The sequence below is a fragment of the Lemur catta genome, chromosome X, assembly GCF_020740605.2.
Source record: "Lemur catta isolate mLemCat1 chromosome X, mLemCat1.pri, whole genome shotgun sequence".
NCBI lineage: Eukaryota > Metazoa > Chordata > Mammalia > Primates > Lemuridae > Lemur > Lemur catta.
Genome location: NC_059155.1, coordinates 59,811,044 through 59,834,695, shown reverse-complemented (window position 1 = coordinate 59,834,695; position 23,652 = coordinate 59,811,044). Strand labels below are relative to the sequence as shown.

Sequence of the window (23,652 nt, the reverse complement as noted above, 5' to 3'; positions counted from 1 at the left end):
AGGTTGACCCTTTGTAATCTCACTTTCCATAATGTTATTTTACTTTCTATTCCAAATGTAATAAGGTGGCTCTGCTGGCAAGAGGGAAGGAAGGGCTAACCTTCCACTACTTAGACCTCCTGCATATGAGCTGCAGGCTGGTTGGAGTTAAATTTGCCTGTCGACCTTCTTTGCAGACAAGGGGCCATATAAAGGCATAGTGTAGGGACAGTGACTCTAGGTGTTTTGTGAGGTTCCTTGCTGTCTGGCATGACAGTATGTTCCAGGCACATCTTGCAGATTTCTTGCTCCAGATTGGAATCAGCCACTGCTCCAAGGAGCCCTGGTTCTTATACTGGGAAGTGATATTTAAAGTACACACAATCTAGACCCCCCCAAAGGCCCTTTTAATTTTTTAAATTCATTTTTACATCTGACAAAATTGGATACGTCCTCTTGCTTGTTTTTAACATTTTTGATTGATTTTATTTAACTAAAGCACTTTAGCAATTATAAAGAAAAAAATTTTAAAGGAGAACTATTCCCATGGGGTCTACTACCTAGGACATTGCCTGTTTGTTTATCTAACTTCTCTCCTGGTTGCTCTCCATATGTGAGCCCCTTGAGGGCCAAGATTGTGTATCATTCTTCTGTGAATTTCCCCTGGCACAAAGTAGAGTGCCTGCCCATTCATTGTTAGTGTTCAGTTAGTGTTTATTGAATAAATACATCCATATTTTATCATACCATAGATTAGTTTGTGATATATATTTCCCCCACTAAAAATAAAATATTTTTCAAGTTTTCATAATTATTATTTAGTCATTTTATAATAGCATATCAAATTTGTATCCAGTAATTTGCTTATTTTCCTTATTGGGATAGTTGCATTTTCCTCCTACTTTTGCTGTTTTGAAGGATGATGTTTACAATGGCTAGTAATTGACAACAGCACTGTGTGAGAGAAAACATTGGCCTTGACCTTAACAGCCCTGGGCTTACATTACAGCCCTGAATTACCACATTTTGCCTCTACTATAGTTATTTATCTGTGAGTTTCATCTGTCCTAGGAAACTGTAAGCTCAGACTATTTCATCCTTATATCCCCTACACCCTGATGTGGTAGATAGACAGTAAATATTAGGTTGATGGATGGATGATGGATGGACAGATGGATAGATGAAACGTTCTGGAAGAGGTTTCTCATTTGCAGGGCAATGGTTCTTATTTTCATTACTTAGAATTCAAAGTCTTTGTTTTATAAAGATCTTACCAAGTTGAGATTCTTAAAATTTTGATAAGTAATTACAGGCTGGGTATGGTGGCTCACACCTATAAATTCCAGCACTTTGGGAGGCCAAGGTAGGAGGATCACTTGAGCCCAGGAGTTTGAGACCAGCCTGGGCAACATAGTGAAACCACATCTCTACAAATTTTTTTAAAAGGGAATTATATTTCAACAAATATTTATGCCTAATTGTGTGTCAGGCTTTGGGTCTGTGAATGAACCAACAAAGAACCTTTGTGCCATTGAGCTTATGTTTAGTTGGGAGAAATAAATAATAAATAATAGTAAACAACACATTAGAAGATGCTAAGTGCTACGGAAATGAAAAATATGGTGTACAGTAAGAAGATAGGGAATGTGGGGTAGGGGACATGAGTTATAAGTTTTTTTATTTGTTAATTATTTATTTATCAAGAGAAACTATTCTATAGCCCTATATTCATGTTTCATAGTTCAGGAATACAGGTCAGTGATAAACTTCTATGTAATTCAACCCAAAGAAATTCTTTATGTTCCAAAATCACTTTGCGCTCTGAAAGATACTAGTTTTGCTCATCTCCTCAAAAGTGTTCGTGGAATTATAATTTCTGTAGAAATCTGCGTATGCCTTCTTTCTTGGTTCAACCACAGCAAACTTTAGAGAGCTGCAACCTCCAGGATTACAGTGAATGCTCCAACAATATGAAATCACAGGCACCTGGCCAGAAGGCTGTGCATCTGAGGTTTCCTCAGAGCACTGAAAGCCATGGTAGTTATTGTCCTTGATAGATATGTCAGCCTCAACACCAGGATCCTTCCTTGCTGATGGAGAAATGGACTTGAGTTACAAGTTTAAATAGAGTAGTCAGGGTAGGACTCATTGGAAAGGTGACATGTGAGCAAAGACTTGAAGGCAAGAGAAAGAGCTATGCAGATGTTTAGGATAAAAGTGTAGGCAGAGGGAACAGCCAATGCAAAGGTCCTGAGACAGGAGTGTGTCTGGCCTGTTCAAGCAACAGGAAAGAAGTCAGTGAGACCAGAATGGAGTGTATGGGAAGATAAGATCAAAGACATTACACAAGGCCGTGATTGATTAGGACAGGGGTTGGCAAATTTTTTTCTATAAATGACCAGATAGTAAATATTTGTGATAAATATTGATTTTGTGGGCTGTGTAGTCTCTCTCGCAGCTATTCAATACTACCTTTGTAACATGAAGGCAAGCCACAGATGATACTTAACAAATGAACATAGCTGTATTCCAATAAAATTTTATAGACTCAAATTTAATTTTATATAATTTTTACATATCACAAAATACTCTTTTGATTTTTTCCACCATTTAAAAATACAAAACCATTCTTAGCTCCCATTCTTAGCTAGTGAGCCACAGAAAAACAAATGGCCAGCTGCATTTGGTCTGCAGGCCATAGTTTACCAGCCCCGTGATAAGGGTTTCTAGGGCCCTTATAGTATCTTTGCTTTTTACTCTGAGTTTAAGGGGGAAAGCATTGGCAGGTTTTGAACAAACAAGGTACATGATTTGACTTATGTTTTTAAGGCATCATTCCATGGAATGAAAATAATCTGGAAGCTAGGGTACTGTGGGGGGTAAAGATGAAACAAGATTGCCCATGTACCAATAATCATTGAAACTGGATGATGGGTATATAGGGTTTATTATAGTATTCTCTCTGCTATTATATAGGTTTTTAAATTTACATAGTAAAAGGTTAAAAGCAAACCCAAAAAGTGGCACACTTTTCTATTCAGAAAAGACTGTGAGGATGGAAGGTTAGAAACAAGAAAAGCAATTAGGCTCTTACAGTAATCTATAAGACAGATGGTGGTGGCTTTTACCAGAGTGGTAGCCCTGGAGGTAGTTGGTTGGATTCTGTATTGGTATTAAAGGTGGAGCCAACAGGATTTACTACAGATCAGTTATGGGATGTGAGAGAAAGATAGGAGTTGAGGATGACTCCAGGATTTGGGCCCAAACAATGGAAAGGGTGAAGTTTGAATAAACTGAATAGAGAAAACTGTAGATAGATTCAGGCCAGGTGCAGTGGCTCGTACCTATAATCCCATCTACTCAGGAGACTGAGGCAGGGGGATCGCTTGAGTCCAGGAATTTGAGGCTACAGTGCACTATGATCATGCCACTGTACTCCAGCCTGGGCGGCAGAGCAAGACCCCATCTCTAATTAATTAAACAGATTTCAGAAGATCATTAATTCTGTTTTGGACATTTAAGTTTGAGTGTCTATCAGATATCCTAGTGGAAATGTCAAATTGGCAGTTGCTTCCTTGAGTCTGGAGTTTGGGAGGAAGTTTTGGACTGAAGACATAAATTTAGATGTCATTGGCATATAGATAGCTTTAAAGCATGAACTGGGTAAGATCACCAAGTGAGCAAGCATAGATAGAGGGGAGAACAGTACCAAGGACTGGGCCTTTGCATTCCAAAATTAAGAAGTCAAGGAGAGCAGGAAGAAATAGCATAAGCCACCAGGGAGACAGGTGGAAAACCAAGAGAGTGTGGTAGCCTGGAAACCAAGGGAAGAAAGCATTTTAAGAAGGAAAGATCAATAATGTAAAAATGCTGCTAACCTAAGAGGAGGACTACAGATTGACCCCTGAATTTAGTGGTGTGATTACTGGTGATCTGGATGAGCAGTTTAGGTAGAGTGGTGATTGTAAAAGTTACATTGCCAAAGGTCAGGGCAAAGAAAGGGGTAGGACAGTCTGGAAAAGTCTAGTAAAGAGGTCTCTAAGATGGAAGGAATAACAAGTATGTGCGTATTCATTACCATATAGAGCATAACAGTATGCATACAAAGGCAATGATGATCCAGTGGAGAGGAAAAGCTGCTGGAGCAAGGTTTTCAGCAGGTGAAAGAGGATGGAGTGAAGAGTGAAGGGATGGCTTTAGACAAGAGCACAGATAGTTATTCCTGGGAAACAGGCTTGAAGGCACAGCGTGTGGGTGCAGTTTTAGGTATGTATGCTGGTGGGAATCTGCAGATGTTCTTTGATTGTTTTAATTTCCTCAGTGAGGTAGCAAGCAGGACCATCAGCTGAGAGTGAGGATGTGAGTGAGGTCCAGAGGTTTGAAGAGAGAAGAGGTGTGAAGTAGTTTTCTGGATTGGCAAGGATAAAATCTAACACCTGCAGGTTTGGGGTCTAGACTAGGCAATTTCTACAGCCTCCATATCTGGAAGCTAGAACCTTTCTCCTGAGCATGAAGGCTTCTGATAATCCTGGAGCAGATCCTAAAGTCTGGTTTTATATCAGGTTCCCCAGGCAGCTCTGGATTTTGCCTAGACCCTGGACACAGTCCCTCTAACTGCCAGCTTTCCAGAATTCCTGTAGAGTCCCTCTGTATCTTATGTTCAAGCCCCATTCAACCTATGTCCAGATGTGTTAGGCCTTCCCTGAGAATAAGGAACAGTGGTTAAGAATATGACTTTTGTGACATTTTGAGCTGGATGATTAAAAAACATATATATATGGTTTTTGGAGCCAGACTTCTGGGATTCAAATCCTAATTCTGTCTCTTGCTAGTTACATGACTTGGGGAAGTTACATAACATATCTGTGCCTCAGTTTCCACATCTATAAATGGTGATAATAGTAGTACCTACTTAAAGTGGTAAAGAACTTAGCACAGTGCCTAATAGTAAATACTCAGTATGTTAGTGGTACTAGTAATAGCACTTTTGGTATTGTTCATATTATCATTTCCTATAGTCAGTCCAACTTTGCTAATGGAAAGCTCACACATTCATTCAGCCAAACTGAGTAGAATCATCAAGCATTTGGGGCTTGGGTAGGTGCCTGTTTTAATAGTAAAGGAATGAGGGCCTGTCTGAAGTCACATATGGAAGTCAGGATCAATTGATAGGCCACCATGAGTTTACAGTTAGGCTAAGATAAGTTTGACTATGATGGAAGTGAACTTTTTTAAAACAAATGAAAATCTTTAGCAAGTGGGTAAATGATCAGTAAGCAAGTACATCTGCTCAGTGACTATTAAAAGTGATTGATACTAGTGGGAAAAAATGAAATGTTGAGATAAAAGTGCACACACACTCCCCAAAAGAAAGAAAGTGCCTTAATATTTTTCTCATGTATTTCAAATTTTATTTATCTGTACAGATTGCTCTTATTCTAAGGCATTTCTGGTCCCTGCCTTCAGGATCTTATAATCTGTTAAGGGAGTCTAGATATAAACATGGGAAAAGTTAAATAACACTGCAGTGACATCTCCTCTCAGAGCCTTAGGGATGAGAGACCAGAAAGGCTGGCAGTCACTGTTTCTGTTGGAGTTTAAATACACAGTAGCTGAAGTGAGTTTTGTAGGCTGGCTTAGACCATTTATGACATTGTTTCTGTGACCAAGTTTTGAGCAAATTGCTCTGACATCATCCATTTGTCTATTCACAGATTATTGGGGGTTATGGGCAACCAAATGGATGTTGTCCTGCACAGCAGGACAAGGACTGCTAAGGACAGATCCACCATGACTTTGGTGTTCCAGGCAGGAGTTATCTGCTCTTGAGGAGGACACATTGTTTTCTATTTGAAGACAGAAAAATATTTCTTTAAAGAGCAAAGGCACGTTTTAATTCCTAAATCAGCCTCTGGTGTTCTTTTTCAAGATTTGTATTTCAAGATTTGAAAAGACATGTTTTAATTCCTAGATCAGTCTCTGGTGGTCTTTTTCAAGATTTCTATTCTGCCACCTTATCTGATCCAATTTCCATCCCACAAAAACTCTCCTTACAAATGTGGATGTGTAAGCGTAACCTTTTCCCTCTAATGAAAATATTTTGTAAATTCTTTTCTATAATTTCTGAAATATATATAGAAAATTATTTTCTCCCTTTAAATAAACCACAATGAGATGCCTACCACTTCATAACCACTAGAGTGGCAATAATAATAAAGGCAAACAATGACAATTCTTGGAAAAGATGTGGAGAAATTGGAACCCTCATGCATTGCTGGTGGAAATATAAAATGGTACAACTGCTGTGAAAAACAGTTTGGCAGTTCCTCAAAATGCTAAACATAGTTACCTTATGAATCAGCAATTCCACCCCTAAGTATATACCTGCAGTTGGAGAGGTCTCCAAGACCACCCTCAGGTTCAATAATTCATTGGAAGGACTCACAGAACTCAGAAGAACCATTATACTCACAGTTATGGTTTATTACAGTGAAAAGTTACATATTTAAAATCAGCCAAGGAAAGAAGCGCATAGGACATGGTCCAGGAGAGACCAAACATGGAGCTTCCAGTTATCCCCTGCCAGCAGAATCAGTGCTTATTTCTCCCAGCAACAATGTGTAATAATAAATAGAGTATTGCCAACCAGGAAAGCTCACCCTTGGTGTTCAGAAATTTTATTAAGGATTGGCCATATAGACACAGCTAACCATCCATGTGGCTGACCTTACTCTTGGGTCCCTCCAGAGGTCAGGCTGATATCACATGGCCCAAAGGTTACACCATAAATCACATTGTTAGCATAGACTATCTGACTTGGCTCAAGGCCCCCAGGTAAACAAAGATACTCTTATCAGGCAGTACATTCCCAGGGCTTAAAGGTTATCTCTCAGGAGCTGAGGACAAAGGGCCAAACCTTTCTCTGGACAAGGTTAATCCTTTACTCTGAAAAATACCCAAGAGAAATAAAAACATATATCCACACAAAAACTTCTACCTGAATTGTCATATCAGCATTATTTCACAATAGCCAAAAAATAGAAACAACCCAATGTCTATCAACTGATGAAATGGGGTATATCCGTACAATGGAATATTTTTGGGCCATAAAAAGGAGTGAACTTATAATACATGCTACAACATGGATGAACCTTAAAAACAAGCTAAATGAAAGAAGCCAGACTCAAATGATCACATATTGTATGATTCCACTTATATGAAATATCCAGAATGGGCAAATCTATAGAGATAGAAAGTAGGTTAGTGGTTGCTTGGGTTTGGGAACAGAGAATGCCTATGAATAGGCACGAGATTTCTTCCTTGGGGGTGATGAAAATTTTCTGAAATAATTAGGTAGCAGCAATGGTTGCACAACTCTGTAAATATGTTGGAAACCATTGAAACACTTTAAAACTGGTAAATTGTATGATATGCAAAATATGTCTCCATAAAGCTGGTTTTTTGTGGGTGTTATTTCAGTAAACGGATGTGATGACCGCACTGTAATGCATGTAGTGAAGTGTCTAAAGACACATGTGTATAACCCTGGCCAACCACCCAGGCGAAAAAGGATGTTGCAGCCAGCTGGAAAAAGGCCAGTTCTTTTCTGCTTAATGGCTCAGAGAGGCTGTATTTAGATTGGATGGGAGTGAAAAGACTTCATGATGTGAAGGAGTCCACTAGGCTTTTTCTGACCCCCTTTGTACGGAAACACCCAGGATACTCTCTCTGGTTCCTATCTTACTGGGGCTGTCCCTCACAGAAACACAAAACAGAAATGGCTTTTACACAGTAAGGCCAATGTGCTTCTGAGTCTTCACACTAGACCAGAGGGACAGACCTTGGAGGGCTCCCAAAGCATAGAATGGCTGCTCTCAACACTATGACAATGCCTATCACTCTGGAGTCTTTCTCACAGACAAAGTAAAAACATCACAAAAATATAACTACACACAAAAATAAAGCTGTATATTTTTAAGCATATTAAGAAACATATAACATATACTTTTATACATCAACAATCTATTAGAAATGTTACAAAATGAATATATATTTTATATGTAAATATATTTAAATAGATATATATATACAATAAGGTGGAGTGCTATTTTCCCGTCTAAGGTGGTTTTCCCTAGCCAGGCAAGAGGAAATCATCTATATACATATGAAGGGAGGGGAGGAATAGCACACACGTAAATATATATGCATAATATATTTTGCATTGAAAAGATACATAATTCTGATATATACATACATGGATATTTTAAAAATATGAACAGTAATAAAATAAAAATGTATATTTGAAAGACCCATATAAAAGATGTTTGTAAAAGTACTACTTGCTACAATGAGAACAGTGTTATCTCAGTTAAAATTTTTTTAATTTTAAATTTTTTAAAATAAAATTTTTTTTAAATGGACATAATACCTCCCCTATCACCTAAGTGGTTACAGTAGAAATAAATGAGAGAAAAAAGGCATTTTGTTTAATAGAATGTGTCAGGGATGAGTTTTAGAAAAAAGGAAATAAATATTTGATTAGCTCTAAAACTTGGTTGGCACTTTCTCTTCTTCCCCTCCTCCCTCCCTCCCTTCTTCCTTCTTTTTCTTCTTCACTTGATATTTTTTTATTTTTTGGTGGACAATATAAGGGATCATTAGTCAAGCTTTATCTTTTATATTGTGATCTGTATTGCTACATTGTAATTATATATATTTATGGGGTATAATTTGATGTTTATATATATATATGTTCTATAATGATCAAATGAGGGTATTTAGCCTACCCATCACCTCATACATTTATCATTTCTTTGTGGTGAGAATATTCAAAAGTCTCTTTTCTAGCTATTTGTAAAATGCAATAATACCTTACTGTTAACCATTGTCACCCTACTGTGCAATAGAACACCAGAACTTATTTCTCCTATTTAAATGTAACTTTGTACCCATTGACCAGCATTTGGTGGTGACCAAAGTATATAGACCTCCAGCCATAAATATCACAGAATTATCTTTTTTGAAACTAGATGGATTTTATGGCAGAGTCTCCAAAGAGACATTCACTTTTTCAGACAAGTACCCAATTCTTATCTGCACATTATCTTTTATTTTGAGTAATTTATGTTTGTTTATGTTTATTTCTCTTCGTTCTATAAATTTAACCTGAGATGATCTGTTTTTAGTTTCCTATTAGTAGCAGTTTTATGTCACACATTCTTCCCCTTGAATAGAAAATCCTTTTGCTTTTTCTTCCCGTATTTTTGGCAGTTATTAAACAGCAAAAGGCCACTATGCTCAAGATGTTTAATCTTTTGCTAAAGAAACCTTTTGCTACTTGTTTTTTAAAGGCCTGGATAGTTTCTTAGCCAAGTGATAACACAAGGTATTCAGATAAAAGTACATCTTAGGCTTTCATCATCCTCATTTTCATGAGGCTTGTCAAATAACATGGAAGTTTTAAAGAAGGATACAGCTTTCAGTGTAATATAACAGACTTTTCCAATAGAGCTGTCCAAAGCTGGGGTGGGTCGGTCTTAGGAGGTTTTTAGCAACTTATCAGTGGAAGAATTCAGTAAGTAGCTAGATTACCACTTAATTGGAAAGTGGAGAGGGGTGTGTGGAGGGCAGGGCACTATAGAGGAAGTTCAAGCAATAATAACTGTGAGGCTGGATTAGATCATCTTAGAATTATATTCTATCCCTGGAATTCTTTATCATGTGCAATTAGTTTAAATGGAATCTTCTCCATTAAAGCTTTGAGGGTTGCCAGTATTCTCTTAGATGTTGAACTTCTCAGTCTTTTTTTTTTTTTTTTTCCAAAAATTTTACGGGGGTACAAACGTTTAGGTTACATATATTGCATTTGCAGTGCCCAAGTCAGAGCTACAAGTGTGCCCATCCCAGACTGTGCACACTGCACCCATTAGGCATATGTTTACCCATCCCCTCCTCCCCCCTCCCACCTGCCTGATCCCCGATGAATGTTACTTCCATATGTGCACATAAGTGTTGATCAGTTAGTACCAATTTGATGGTGAGTATATGTGGTACTTGTTTTTCCATTCTTGGGATACTTCACTTAGTAGAATGGGCTCCAGCTCTATCCAGGATAATACAAGAGGTGCTAGATCACCATTGTTTTTTTGTGGCTGAGTAGAACTCTATGGTATACATATACCACATTTCATTAATCCACTCATGTATTGATGGGCACTTGGGTTGAATTTCTCAGTCTTAAGGAGACCTGTCAGGCTTTTTATCCTTTCTGTCTTTATTCATATCCAATGTCATTCTCTATTTTTAATTATCAAAAACCTAACAAGTAACTGAGCAGTCTGCCTTCCAGATGCAACTTCCAAAAGAGTTGAGACTTGGCTTTAACCATGAGAGTTCCAACTAGCATTCATGGACCAGGTTCTTCCTGCTTTGTCTCCCTATGAATCATCAGTGCATGCTACATAGTAATAATAAATGTGTTAAATCTATGAATGAAAGGCAGAGTATTATAAACTTAATTTCAGATTTTCTATAACTGTACTGTCCAATAGAACTTTCCACAGCAATGGAAATGTTTTATATCTATGCTGTCCAGTATGGTTGAAATGTGACTAATGTGACTGAGGAGCAAAATTTTTAATTGTATGTACTTTTAATTAATTTGAATTTAAATAGCAACTCATAGCTAGTTGGCTATCATGTTAGACAGCTCAGCTCTATAAGAATAATTTCAAGAAGTTAGGTTACTTAGATATTGCAATTCCCATGGCCTTTTTAAAATCAGTAAGTGCTCTGGCAATAATATTGACTTTGTTTTTTCTTTCATTTGTTCAGAAGCATTTTCTGAACAACTGCTTGTTGATGGCAATGCAAAATGAATGACACAGCTTCTGTCTTTGATCTATGGCCAGGGGCTTGACAGTTATTATACTGATAGGTACAATGTGAAAAGAAGCATATGGGATAATGTGGGGGACACACAGAAGAGACCACATGACTGTTTAAGGGAATGAAAGATGGCTTCTCAGAAAAACTGACATTTGAATGCTTGAGCTGAAACCTTAAAGGGGGAGTTGGAATATTTTTTGCCTCTGTTTTTGCTATTTTCTGTAAGAACAGGTTTCCTGGGTTACTGATAATGCATCTGTCATGATCAGTTGAGAACCAAATTTCTCCCTGTCTTTCCTTTGCTTCCTACAAGCTCTCAATTTTGATCAAGAGACATGGGTCTCTCCCTTTCCCCCCTACCCTGCCACCTTGACACATCTTTTCTTCCTGCAGTGTTCGGTAAAAAGCTGCATCACTGCCTTCCACGTCACCTGTGCCTTTGAGCACAACCTAGAGATGAAGACTGTTCTAGATGAGGGAGATCAAGTGAAGTTCAAGTCATACTGCCTCAAGCATAGCCAAAGCAGGCAGAAATTTGGGGAGGCTGAGTACCCCCACCCCAGGGCTACAGAGCAGAGCCAGGCCAAAAGTGAGAAAACCAGCCTGCGGGCACAGAAACTTCAGGAGCTGGAGGAGGAGTTCTATTCCTTGGTACAAGTGGAAGATGTGGCCACAGAGCTGGGGCTGCCCATGCTAGTTGTGGACTTTATCTATAACTACTGGAAACTGAAGCGGAAAAGCAACTTCAATAAGCCATTACTTCCTCCAAAGGAGGATGAAGAAAATGGGCTGGTGCAGCCAAAAGAGGAAAACATTCACACTCGCATGAGAATGTTTATGCACCTACGGCAGGACCTGGAGAGGGTAAGGTGACCAGCTGTGACTAGTATGTAAGTCTCGGTCTGCGTAGAAATGGAGGTCCCATTTCCAGTTTTAAAATGGTCAGTTCATTATAGTGTGGGCTTTCTGTGTCCTTGCTTATCTTCTGATTTCACTGTGGCCCCAGATGTTGGGCTCTGTTTAAATTTTGACAGGCACATTCAGGGGATTGGAGAGACCTCAGTGATGTTCTCTGTGAACTTTAAATTTGAAATATATTCTCATTTGGTTTACTTTTTATTCACTGTTGAGCCTAAATTGGCTCATCTATATTTTACTGACACATTTATGAGACTGGGGGCTGAAGAAAGAGTGAATTTTGTTCAGGCAAGCACTAGATCAGGGTTTCTCAAACTCTGCACTATTGACATTTTAGACTGGATGGTTTGTTGTAGGGGGCTGTCCTTTGTTGTGGGGACATCGTAAGATGTTTAGCAGCATCCCTGGCCTCTACCCACTAGATGCCAGTATCACCCCCGCAACACATACTCAGTGTGACAAACAAAAATGTCTCCAAATTACCAAATGCCCTCTGAGGATCAAAATCGTCCCTGGTTGAGAGCCACTCCACCACATAATTCAGTGTAACTCATGATGTATTTATCAATTATCTATTAAATTAGGTGCTGCAAGAGTTCAAAGATAAGTTAGGCCCTGTGTTTACCCTAGAGAATTTCATAATTGAATATAATTATAGAAATGGCTTGATTTGTTTCTCTGCTACCAAAATTTGAAAGGCAACTAATAGATTTGGCTCAGTTTTTAAAATTTAGGACATACATATATAAGCACCTATTGTCATTGCTATTATTGCCAACGCTGTTCTAAGCATTTGATAAATATTAACTCACTTAATCCTAATATGCCCATGAAAAAATACTATTATTATCATCATCATCCCTATTTACAGATGAACAAATTAGGGTACAGAAAAGTTAAGTAACTTTCCCAGATGGGTAGTATGAGAGAGTGAGGATTTCACCCTTGTGGCTGTAGAAACTTGGTTGAGCTCAAAAGTATGAGCAAAAAAGCCACTTCCAGTCTTCCCGGCAGACCTTTATTCTGCTGGTGCAGCACTCATTAGAAAATTGTACTGGGTACAGTATTGTCATCATTTGTACTCAGGGATGTAAAGGGAAGGCTGAATTGTTAAACCATCGTTCAGTCTTCTCAACCTGGCTGTGCAAATAAATACCAAGCCTATGACACTGCAGGGTGAGAAGGTTTCAGGAGGCAGCTTTGGAACATTTTGCTTGTGCTGCTGATTAATATGGGAACCATAATCCCACAATTAATCATGCTGCATGGATTCCTGTGGAGTGGCTTTCATTCTGCAGCTCTTGGGTTTTGTCTTCTCTTTTCACCCTCCCCCACCCCACCTAACTTCAGGTGTCTTCCGTTTCGCCAAACAATTTCAATTGTCAGGTTTACTTAACATGATGTCTTTATTTGCTGGGGATTGGGCTTTCAGGTCCGAAATCTGTGCTACATGATAAGCAGGCGAGAGAAGCTGAAACTGTCACATAACAAAATACAGGAACAGATCTTCAATATGCAAGTCCAGCTTGCTAACCAAGAAATTGCTGCAGGTAACCTGTACGTTAAAAATGTCCTAACAAATATATAGATACTGGTTGCATCCTATTTTAACAATTTAATTTTTATGTCAGTTGTTCCGCTTAAAAATCTTTAAAAATTCTTGTCGAATATCTCGTTCACTCTAGTCCAATCCTGATGTAACCATGGCCTACTTCACTGTCAACTAATGAGGCAAGAAATCCCAGAGTGGGGTGGGGGGAGTTGCAGATCTAGGGCAGATAACGTATGTCCAAGACAGAAATTCGAGGCCATTAGTTGGAGCCATGAAATTATTCTATAATTATTGAATTCATTTAGAAATCAATAGAATAGAATCTAACCCCAATTTCCAGAAAATATTTAATTCCAGGATTACTCATGTTAACAATAGTCTAAAAGAGGTCTTTAGCCATAAGTTAGAAGATCTGCGTTCTTATCTTTTCATTTATTCACTAATATTTCTTGAACATCTACTGTGGACTAAGAACAGAGCTAGAAGACGAAGCAGTCAGTAAGACAGAATCCCCACCACAGGGCACACTGCCCCATTGCTGAGTGAGACAGGTGAGCATTATTATAGTAACCTAAACATGGGACGCTTGGCTGGAATGATGACAATTACATTCGGTGACACTTATAACCTACCTCCCTGTGCCTCATTTAACACAAGGGTCAGTGGCAGAGCCTGAACAACTAGGGGTCACTGGGCAGGGGGTGTGCAGAATCATCTCCTGCCAAGGGCCAGCCATAGAGCAAGAGAGATACTCAAGAAATGAGGTGTCACATCATGAGTCATAGCAGAGTGGTATAGCAGGAGGCAGCAGAGCTGCTCAGCCACAAGGGCAACAGTGACAGGCAAAACAAAGAGAACCAAAGGACATCAGGGAAAGCCCCCACATGCCCAGGAAATTGGCTCCTACCCATGCACCTTCTGATTGGTAGGAGTGAGCCTCATTACAGCTTGCAGCATCAGAAGGTGGCAACCCCTGGCAGAGATGGGTTGGGGATCCCTGGGGAACAAATGCTGCCCATTGGGGCACATAAGATCTGTACTCTCTATATCTCATTTTTGTGAGGCTACAGAAGATGATAATGGGCAAAGGTCAAGTCCCTATGCAAGGAGGAATTGTTTGGTAGTGCCTTTTTAATTTCAGAGCACTCAAAATAACAGAGGAAGACCTGTTATAATTGTGATTATAGGGTAACATAACTGGGTAATTGATTGCTAATACTCCCCAGGCCAAGCCCATAGCTGGCCATTGGCAGGAATTATTGTGATTCTTTTCTGCTGGCCTTACCACTACAAAATCTCCCACCTCCGTAATGGTCATTGTAGTCGGGAAATTATTCTAGGTTAAGGATATAAAATTTGCAGGAACCACCCACTACCACTTCTAATGCCAAGTTCAAACAGCATACATACTCTTCATCCTCCAAAACCTGTGTCTACATTTCTGAGGGTTTGCATTTGACTTGCTTTAGGAAGGCCAGGAAAGATTGGAGGAGGATGTCTGAAATGTATCTGTTTAAGGATAAAGCCCCTAGATGTGTGTACATGCGCACGTGCACACACACACACATGCACACACACACATGCGTGCACACACAAATAGGGAGACCCTGTTCTAGACCATTACTACTGACATTCTTTTCAGAAATGGAAGGGGCAAAGATGGGGATGCAGGAGACAACACACTAGTCTTTGTGATCATTTTGCAGACCAAGAGAGCAGAGGTGGGGAGCCATATAGCAAACAGTGGCATTGCTAAGTTTTTCATCTTTTGCACTCTTGGCCCCAACCTCTAGTTCACCTCATTCCAACTGTTACACCACGATGTACATACATATCAAAGCCAGATGCTTATTAAACATTTGGAAGAGTGGGTGTGTGAACTCACTCTGCCATAAACACATATGCCATTATTTAAATCAGTTGTTAAAATGAGTCTTTCTTTTTGATCTCAGGACTTCCTTTGACAAGTGTACTAGAAAACTCATTGTTTTACCCACCACCAAGAATTACCTTAAAGTTAAAAATGCCCAGATCAACCCAGGAAGACTGCAGAAAGAACTCCACAGAGACTGATCACCAACCCCACTCTCCTGACAGCGACTCCCCTGTTCATAGTATAAGGAGCATGCTCCAGGTGCCTCAGGAGCCTCTAGAAATGAGACTGAAATCATATCAGAGATATCCACTAGAGAGCAAGAATAACTGTTTGCTGGCCAGTCTCAGCCATTCCAGAAGTGAAGCAAAGGATTCCAGTCCTTCTTGGAGAACCCCGTCTTCAGAGTTCTATCATGGGCAGTCACTGGGAAAGCCTCTGGTCCTTCAGGCCGCCCTCCATGGACAGTCTTCCATTGGGAATGGGAAAAGTCAGCCTAACTCAAAGTTTGCCAAATCCAATGGCCTGGAGGGCAGCTGGTCTGAGAATGTCATCCAAAAAGACGGCTCAAATGAGATGTTCTGTGATCAGGAGTCCATGCTAAGCTCACAATTGGCCAGTGAGGGCAGCTTTAGAAAATCCACCATAGAACATTTTGGCAGATCCTTTAAAGAGGCCACCAACCGGTGGGTGAGGACCACAGAGGACCTTCAATGCTGTGTGAAACCAACTAAGAATATGAACCCCAAAGAGCAGTTGTGGGGTAGGCAGCTTCTCAGGCGGTCTGCAGGGAGAGCTCCATATCAGGAAAATGATGGGTATTGCCCAGATTTGGAGCTGAGTGATTCAGAAGTAGAAAGTGATGGGAATAAAGAAAAGGTCAGGATAAGGAGAGAGAGCTCAGACAGGGAAAATCCTCCCCATGACTCTAGACGGGACTGCCACACTAAAAGCAAGCCACACCCCCTTTCCCACAGCTCAATGCAAAGGTGATCAGAAACTCCCAAGGATAACCCAAACTTTGCCTTTGCCCCATATATTGGGGAAAACCGATACACCAAAAGGATTCTAGCATATGTAAGGAGGAATTTCAGTGAAAAGAATGAAATTTTTCCACACTAAATCGGCTTGCAGTCTTTTAAAAGGTTTCAAGTCTACTTTTTACAAACATGTTACAGGAATTGCAGATTGTCCAGAGGTTTGTCAGACGCTATTTGGAGCAGCTGGGCCCAGAGTATTTACTCAGTAAATATTTTGAGTCAGCTTTCCAGTTATAATAACACATTGATAAGTGTATGTATTAAGAGTCCTTGCGTTGTTAACAGATTTGCAAGAGACCATGATTATCAGACACTAAAACTACTTACCTTTTGAAGCTACGGCATGTGACTCCCAGAGCTCCTGTCTGTAGGAAGTTTCTAACTCCACTGGTATCTATAAACCTTCAGGGGAGAGACCGGGAGAGCGACATCTCAGATACTGTCAAACTCACTACCCTCTTCCTTTGCTCTGCACAAGGTCGAGTTCCTTTCACAGTATCTTAACTTACTGAGTCAATACTCCTAATGCTCATAATTGTCCAGTGCCTGTTCCTAGACTTGCCTGTTAGGGACACACTCGTAACTGTTTTACCCAGCTAACAAGCATAAAAGGCTAACTTGTGGATAGTGTTTACAAAAGTACTACTTCTAAGGAAAATGCTCTGATTCTCCCTGTCTAGGCGTTTGTGAAGGATTCCAGAGCCTTTCCCAAAGTGAGACCATTTATGGGGTATTTGTACCAGGTCAGGGTTTTGTGTTGTTGTTTTCAAATAAGTTTGACTAAAATAGGTTTGACTGACAGTTTTTGTATACCTGCTTTAATGTTTATAAAATTTTTATTGAGGTATAATTAAAATATAGTGAAATGCACAGAGGTTAAGTATTCTTACCTGCTTTAATTTTGAAACAGATTTTTATTGTCAAACAGAATTTGAAAGCATGTGTTTAACACATGGATATAATTTAGCTTTGTATCAACTTTGAATCTGAGGTAATTTCCCAAACAAAAAGGCTGGAGCCATTTTTCAGAAGTTGCTTATACCTTATTCCCAAACTATCAGCCTTGATGATTTTCTGAGAGGAAGAGAATAATTACATTGGGGAGGGATAAAAAACATGTCTGCTTCCCATTTAAAGAAGGGAGAAATGTTGCAGGTTTAAAAATGTGAAACAGACTGTAATTATCAGCTCTCATTTCTTCTTAGCCTTAAATTAACATTCTCTCTCTGCTAGTTTGGGAAAAGTATAGTGGTAATTTTCAAACAAAAGAGGTCATTTTCAATTTTTAAAGTTTCTTACTGGTGAAACACCCCAGCTGTAGTAGGTGCCAGTCAGTCAAGGCAGAGGCCTTCTATCAGTATGGAAAATTCAGCAGTTTTCCTCTCCCCCACTTTTGTTCTGGTGCCCTTGTTAATGGTTTCTTTTGCTTTTTGCTTTCTCCTTTTCTGAAAACTTTTGTATTTTGCCTCTCCTTTGGGTACATCTTCAAAATGCTGCTTTTGTGCCTACGTACATGTGTGAACATGCCATAGCATGTGGGGTAGGTGTCTTATATTTTGTTTGAATGGAAAAAACTGTAAATTGTCCAGAATAAGGAAGAGAAATTCCCCTATTTATGTATTAGGTTTCTGTGCTTTTTCTTTGAATTCTTCTGGAGTACTTCTTAATTTGATACCTTCATGGTAATGACATTATATGGAGCTATGTTGTAAATTCGTTATGTCAGAGGCCAGTGCAGTAGCCTGTGTCCTTTCATGCCTTTCAATTCTGAGTGAGTGGGAGGAAAAGCAAACATCAAAACCGTGCTTCAGCCAAATTTTATATGTAATGCCATTGGGAAAGTATTGTCTAAAATATCATTCCAGTCAGGGAAATAAAGTTGTAATATTTTTACAGGATTTTCCTAGGTAAATGAAGGAGCCTTCAATTGTGTAAATTTCAATTGCCCCAAAATGTATTTGCTACATTTTGTTGTTGTTTGAAGTATTACCTCTTAACCTTCTTTGTTAATTTTTTTCATTTTGTCTTATATAGTCCAGTTTTCCAAGATAAACTCAGTCTTTTTTCAAATGTCACCTTTTTACCAATACTTTTTAATTAAATTATGAAAACTGCTAACTACTGTCAGTGTGGTAATTTTTTATTTTGGTACATTGGTTTTAGAAAATTGTAGGTATGTTCCTTTTATATTTAAAAAATCATATTCACAGTTTATAGCAGCACAATTCACAATTGCAAAGATGTGGAAACAACCCAAGTGCCCATCAATACATGAGTGGATTAATAAAATGTGATATATGTGTACCATGGAGTTCTATTCAGCCACAAAAAACAATGGTGATCTAGCACCTCTTGTATTATCCTGGATAGATCTGGAACCCATTCTACTAAGTGAAGTGTATCCCAAGAATGGAAAAACAAGCACCACATGTACTCACCATCCAATTGGTATTAACTGATCAACACTTAAGTTCACACATAGTAATAACATTCATCGGGGGTCCAGCAGGTGGGAGGAGGGAGGAGGGGGTGGATATGTACACACCTAATTGGTGCAATGCGCACCATCTGGGGGATGGACACGCTTGAAGCTCTGACTCGGGTGGGGCAAGGGCAATATATGTAACCTAAACACTTGTACCTCCATAATATGCTGAAATAAATAAAAATAATCATATTCACAAAACAAATAAATGGTGTGGGAAGAGGGAGGAGGAGGTGGAGGAGGAATTGAATGTTCAGAAGCACAGATTCATGGTTCATGTCAATACCCGGGGCCAAAGAGAACTCTGGATACTTGGACTCTACCCAGAAATCATGATTTCATCAGGCTAGCAAGATAAAGACCTTAGGATCATCATAAAAAATCTCCAGGTAAATGGGTCCTATCTAAAGTGACAAGGTTCAGAAGGCTTAGATCAGGCATCACTTAAAATATGTATTCTTTACAATATTCATTCTATTTGGAGTCGTGAATATATTAATGTCATAGGGGTTATGTGGTGTCATGGGGGGACTTTGAGTGCATTGTAAACATTTTCATGATGAGAAATGTGCTTGCCAAAGGTCATTGGGTAAATCTGTAGTGAAGAAAGGTAAAAGGCGGTTGTTTTTCTCAGTCTCTCCCCCTCTCCCCTGTTAATGGACAACTGTTTTGATCTGGTAAATCGTTAGGTAAAATGCTGGAGAACTGAAACTATAAATATACCCGATTATAGCCAACAAAAGCTATCGGGTTTATACTAATGTGTACGTTTCCAGTGGGAGGTGAACCTTTGTCTTTGTGTTAAAGCAACTTTTAAACTCAGAAAATAAACCAGAGGATGCACAGTCCTGGGTTTTTTCCCCTACAGGACTTTAAAATCCTCAGCGTGCTTGCTGACCCTTAAGATTTAAGGAAAAGTACATGATAGGAGTAAAAACTTATTTACCACTGTATAACTTTCATGTGATATTTTCCAAAACATGTATCTTATTTATAACAAATTTTATTAGATTTTCACAACCTTAATTCAACTATTTTCAAATTTTTTAGAAAGCAGCAGTTTTGTATTGATTTTTTAAAAAGTAACTTTTAGGCTGAGCACAGTGGCTCATGCCTGTAATAGTAGCACTTCGAAAGACTGAGGCAGGAGGATTGCTTGAGGCCAGGAGTTCAAGGCCAGCCTGGTCAACATAGTGAAACCCCGTCTCTGCAAAGAAATAATAATAATAAAGATAAAAGTAACTTTTAGTTTATAAAGATCCACCCTGAAGCTGTCACTCCTATGCCAGGAGCTTTGTAACATTCAGTCTGGCACTGTTAAAGAAGGCTTCTGTGAATTCAGTTGATTTTACTTCATGGGTTGGAACAAATTATGTGAACTGAAGACATGAGGATAATTGTCTTTGAAATGAGTCAGGGTTAGGAAGGCTCAAGTCCCAGACTGGTGCCCCCTACTCTGTCCAGTCACTGATGAGTTCTTTGACCTGATGCTCCCTAAATACATTAATCATCTTGATAAACTCAGAGCATCCATCATTTCTCATTTTGTTAAGGTGGATTTGAGTGTGAACATTCCAGCCTCAAGGCCTGAATATACCCCCATGCCTTAAATTTCCTTCCCCTACCCTCACTACTCCTGCTTACCTTCTCGTTTTCATGTATTATAACTGAATAGCAAGTTATAAACAAGATGGAATTGAGCTATTCAAGCTATACTCATTACAGCAAATTATCTGAATTTGGAGAACCTTTGCACAACTGTCTTTCGCTCTACCATTGCTTGCTAAAGTATTGCCGTGATGCAATGAAACTGCTTTCGTAAACCACACGTGGAAACAGGTCTCATTATTTTATAGTCATTTCTCACATGATGAGAAAACTTCATTCTAAGAATTGCTGAAATTTTGAAAATTATAATCTCATTGAATTAATTACTTCAGCCTTATAACAGAAAGACACTTCAGGTTGGACCATTACCTTTTAGAAAAAAACATTACTTATTCCTGCTTAAGATAAACCTGGCATATGTGCCAGGGTTCTGGTAAACAGACTTTTCCTGTTTTCACCCTAGCTTTTCCTCTTCCACTTTCCAAAACAGGATCTCTGGTTAATTCTTCTGCCTCCTCCCAGCTTCGCAAACAGAGGTGGCCATAGGGGTAAAACCAACAACAGTGTTCACAAGGCTGTTGGCTATGTGCAGTACTGTGGCCACTCAGTGTTTTCAGTCATACTTGCCCACAGGGATAACAATGAACAAGATCACACCAGGCTGCCTGCATGTTTTGGGCAGAATTTATGCCGGTATCTTGTCCCTCAGTCCTCAAAGATGGACTGAGAATTACATAGGCAAAGACCAGACTAAAGGTCAGTTTCAAGACAGCTACTTAGGTCCCCTAAGGAAGCCAACCAAGACCAAAACCCTTGGTAGGATAAGCCAGAAAACTTGTTTGGGACTAGTCAAGTCTTCAAATATTAATAATAAATGCAACAATATTCATCAAGTCCTTACTCTGTGTAAGGCCTTTTGCTAAGCCTTTTGCATGAGACTACCTTATATTTAGTTCTCACAGCAACCATATGAAAATGATACTATTAGCTCCATTTGACATATGTGAAAATTGAGGCCAAATGGTTAAGACAGTTGTTCAAGGCCCTACAGCTAGTATACAGGAGGGTCAGGAGTAGAACCTGTGATGTTGCCTCTACAGCTCATATTTTTGGTCACTCTGCTTGGCTCCGATGCCCAAAGCCCCCTCTCTAAGCATTCTTACTCCATTTCTTCCTGAAGAAAGCAGCCTGAGTTGGGATTTAGTCATATGGATTCTGTACCATTTGATCCCTTGCCATGTTGGACAGAGCTAATTGGATCAAAATTAGTCATCTAACATGAAGGCAAACTACTTTAGAGGCTCACATCCAAAGTGTAAGATAATTCACACAAATCTGGACAAGACAGGCCTCACAGTAAATCTGGGACCTGGTGGACTTGCCTTCTCCATAGCTAGTCTAACCTGTAAATGAGTATAGCAGGCTAAATAATGGCTCCCTAAAGATTGTCCACATCCTAATCCCCAGAGCTGAATGTTACCTTGCATAATAAAAGGGGCTTAGCATATATAGTTAAAATTAAGGGCCTTGGGATGAGGAGGTTATCCTGTATTGTCTAGGGGGTGCTCAACCAATATGATCACAAAGGTACTTATAAGAGGGAGTCAGGAGAATCTGAGTCAGTAGCAGGAGATATGACAATGGAAGCAAGAGATTGGAGTAATGCAAACAAGAGTCATGAACCAAGGAATGCAGGCAGCCTCTAGAAACTTAAAAAGGCAAGGAAACTCTCCACTGAAGTTTCCAGAATGAACTTAGCCCTGCCTATTTTAGACTTTTGACCTCTAGAACTATAAGAGAACAAATTTGTGTTGTTTTAAGCCATTAAATTTGTGGCAATTTGTTATACCAGAAATAGAAAACTAATACACTGGGCATAGAGCAAGTGCTCCTTACCCTTTCAGGGAAGTGTTCCTTGTTCCCAATGGGCCTGTCTGTGCTATGATACTCAAGTTGGTCCTGTACTTTCACTCTTAATTGAACACTTTCATGAAATGGAAAACAAGTGTTTTTTTTCAATCAGTAAAATCCTCCCCTGTAAAAATTAGTTTTCTCTTTCAATGCCCCCCACACTTTTTCCAAGGTAGCCTTTGGTACTTCTTAGGTAGCCTCAGATAATCCTCTGTGGGCCTGTTTGATCCACTGTGGCTGAATCTGGCAGTGCCTGAGGAGTTGCCATAGGTTTGTGTGTCCTTGTTGTCTGAAAAACTGCCCTGGGGAAGTAGAATTAATTCCTGACTATTACTCCAGAGGGGAGGTGATAGAAGGCATGAGTGGCTCATTATTATGAGTTATCATGCTCTAGTTATCAGAGCCTCCTACAAGGAAGTGAGTGACCTGAAGAGTTGAGTTTTTGAAGATCCCAAGTATCTAAAAAGAGCTTGGGGATTAAAGAATGCAACTCTGTGCCACCTACAAAAAGCCCACTTTAAATGTAAATACACAGATAGGTTAAAAGTAAGAGGATGGGAAAAGGTATACCATGCTAACACTAATCAAAAGAAATCTGGAGTGGCTATATTAATATCATACAAGGGTAAATTCATCAAGAGGACATAACAATCTTAATGTTTATGCACTTAATAACATAGCTTCAAAATACATTAAGCAAAAACTGAATAGAACTGCAAGGAGAGCTAGACAAAGCCACAATTATAGGTTATGTCTATAGTTAATAGAACAAATACACAGAAAATCAGTAAAAATATAGATTTGAACACCTAGATTTAATTGACATTTACCACTCTACCCAACAACTGCAGAATACACATCCTTTTCAAATGCACATGGAACGTTTATCAAGATAGACCATATTCTGGGCCATTTATTAAACAAGTCTTAATAAATTTGAAGGATTCAAGTCAAAGTATATTCTTTGACCACAGTGGAATGAAATTAGAAATCAATAACAGAAACATCTCTGAAAAATCCAATTATTTGAAACTAGCACATGAGTCAAAAAAGAACTCAAAAAGGAAATTAGAAAGTATTTTGAACTGAATGAAAAAAACATTGGCATGGCAATGTTTTTGGGGGATGGCACTAAAGCAGTACCTTGGCAGTACCTCTATAGCACTAAATGCCTATATTAGAAAAGAAGGGTCTCAAATCAATGACCTCACTTTCCACCTTTAGAAATTCAAAATAAAAAAGGAAATGAAATCCAAAGTAAGTAAAAATAAAGGAAATAATAAAGGTCAGAGCTGAAATCAGTGACATAGAAAAGAGAAAATCATTGAAACCAAAAGCTGGTTCTCTGAGAAAATCAAATAAAATTCATAAACCTCCAGTGAGACTGATCAAGGAAAAA

The 23,652-nt window shown here is 39.0% G+C and overlaps 1 protein-coding gene across 4 annotated transcripts in view; it reads left to right on the top strand.

The window, feature by feature from the left end:
- Nucleotides 1–18,367, top strand: part of JADE3 (jade family PHD finger 3) — a 72,101-nt gene extending 53,734 nt beyond the window's left edge. Inside the window, exons 8-11 of one of the 4 annotated variants that reach the window (XM_045538531.1) lie at nucleotides 11,260–11,730; nucleotides 13,217–13,334; nucleotides 13,814–13,887; nucleotides 15,289–15,327. In XM_045538531.1, coding sequence (XP_045394487.1) covers nucleotides 11,260–11,730; nucleotides 13,217–13,334; nucleotides 13,814–13,878 — 654 coding nt within the window. In that variant the 3' untranslated portion in view covers nucleotides 13,879–13,887; nucleotides 15,289–15,327. Of the gene's footprint in view, nucleotides 1–11,259; nucleotides 11,731–13,216; nucleotides 13,335–13,808 lie in introns of all 4 variants that reach the window. The other 3 variants (XM_045538529.1, XM_045538530.1, XM_045538532.1) reach the window with 3 other exon arrangements.
- The last annotated feature ends 5,285 nt before the right edge of the window (nucleotides 18,368–23,652 follow it).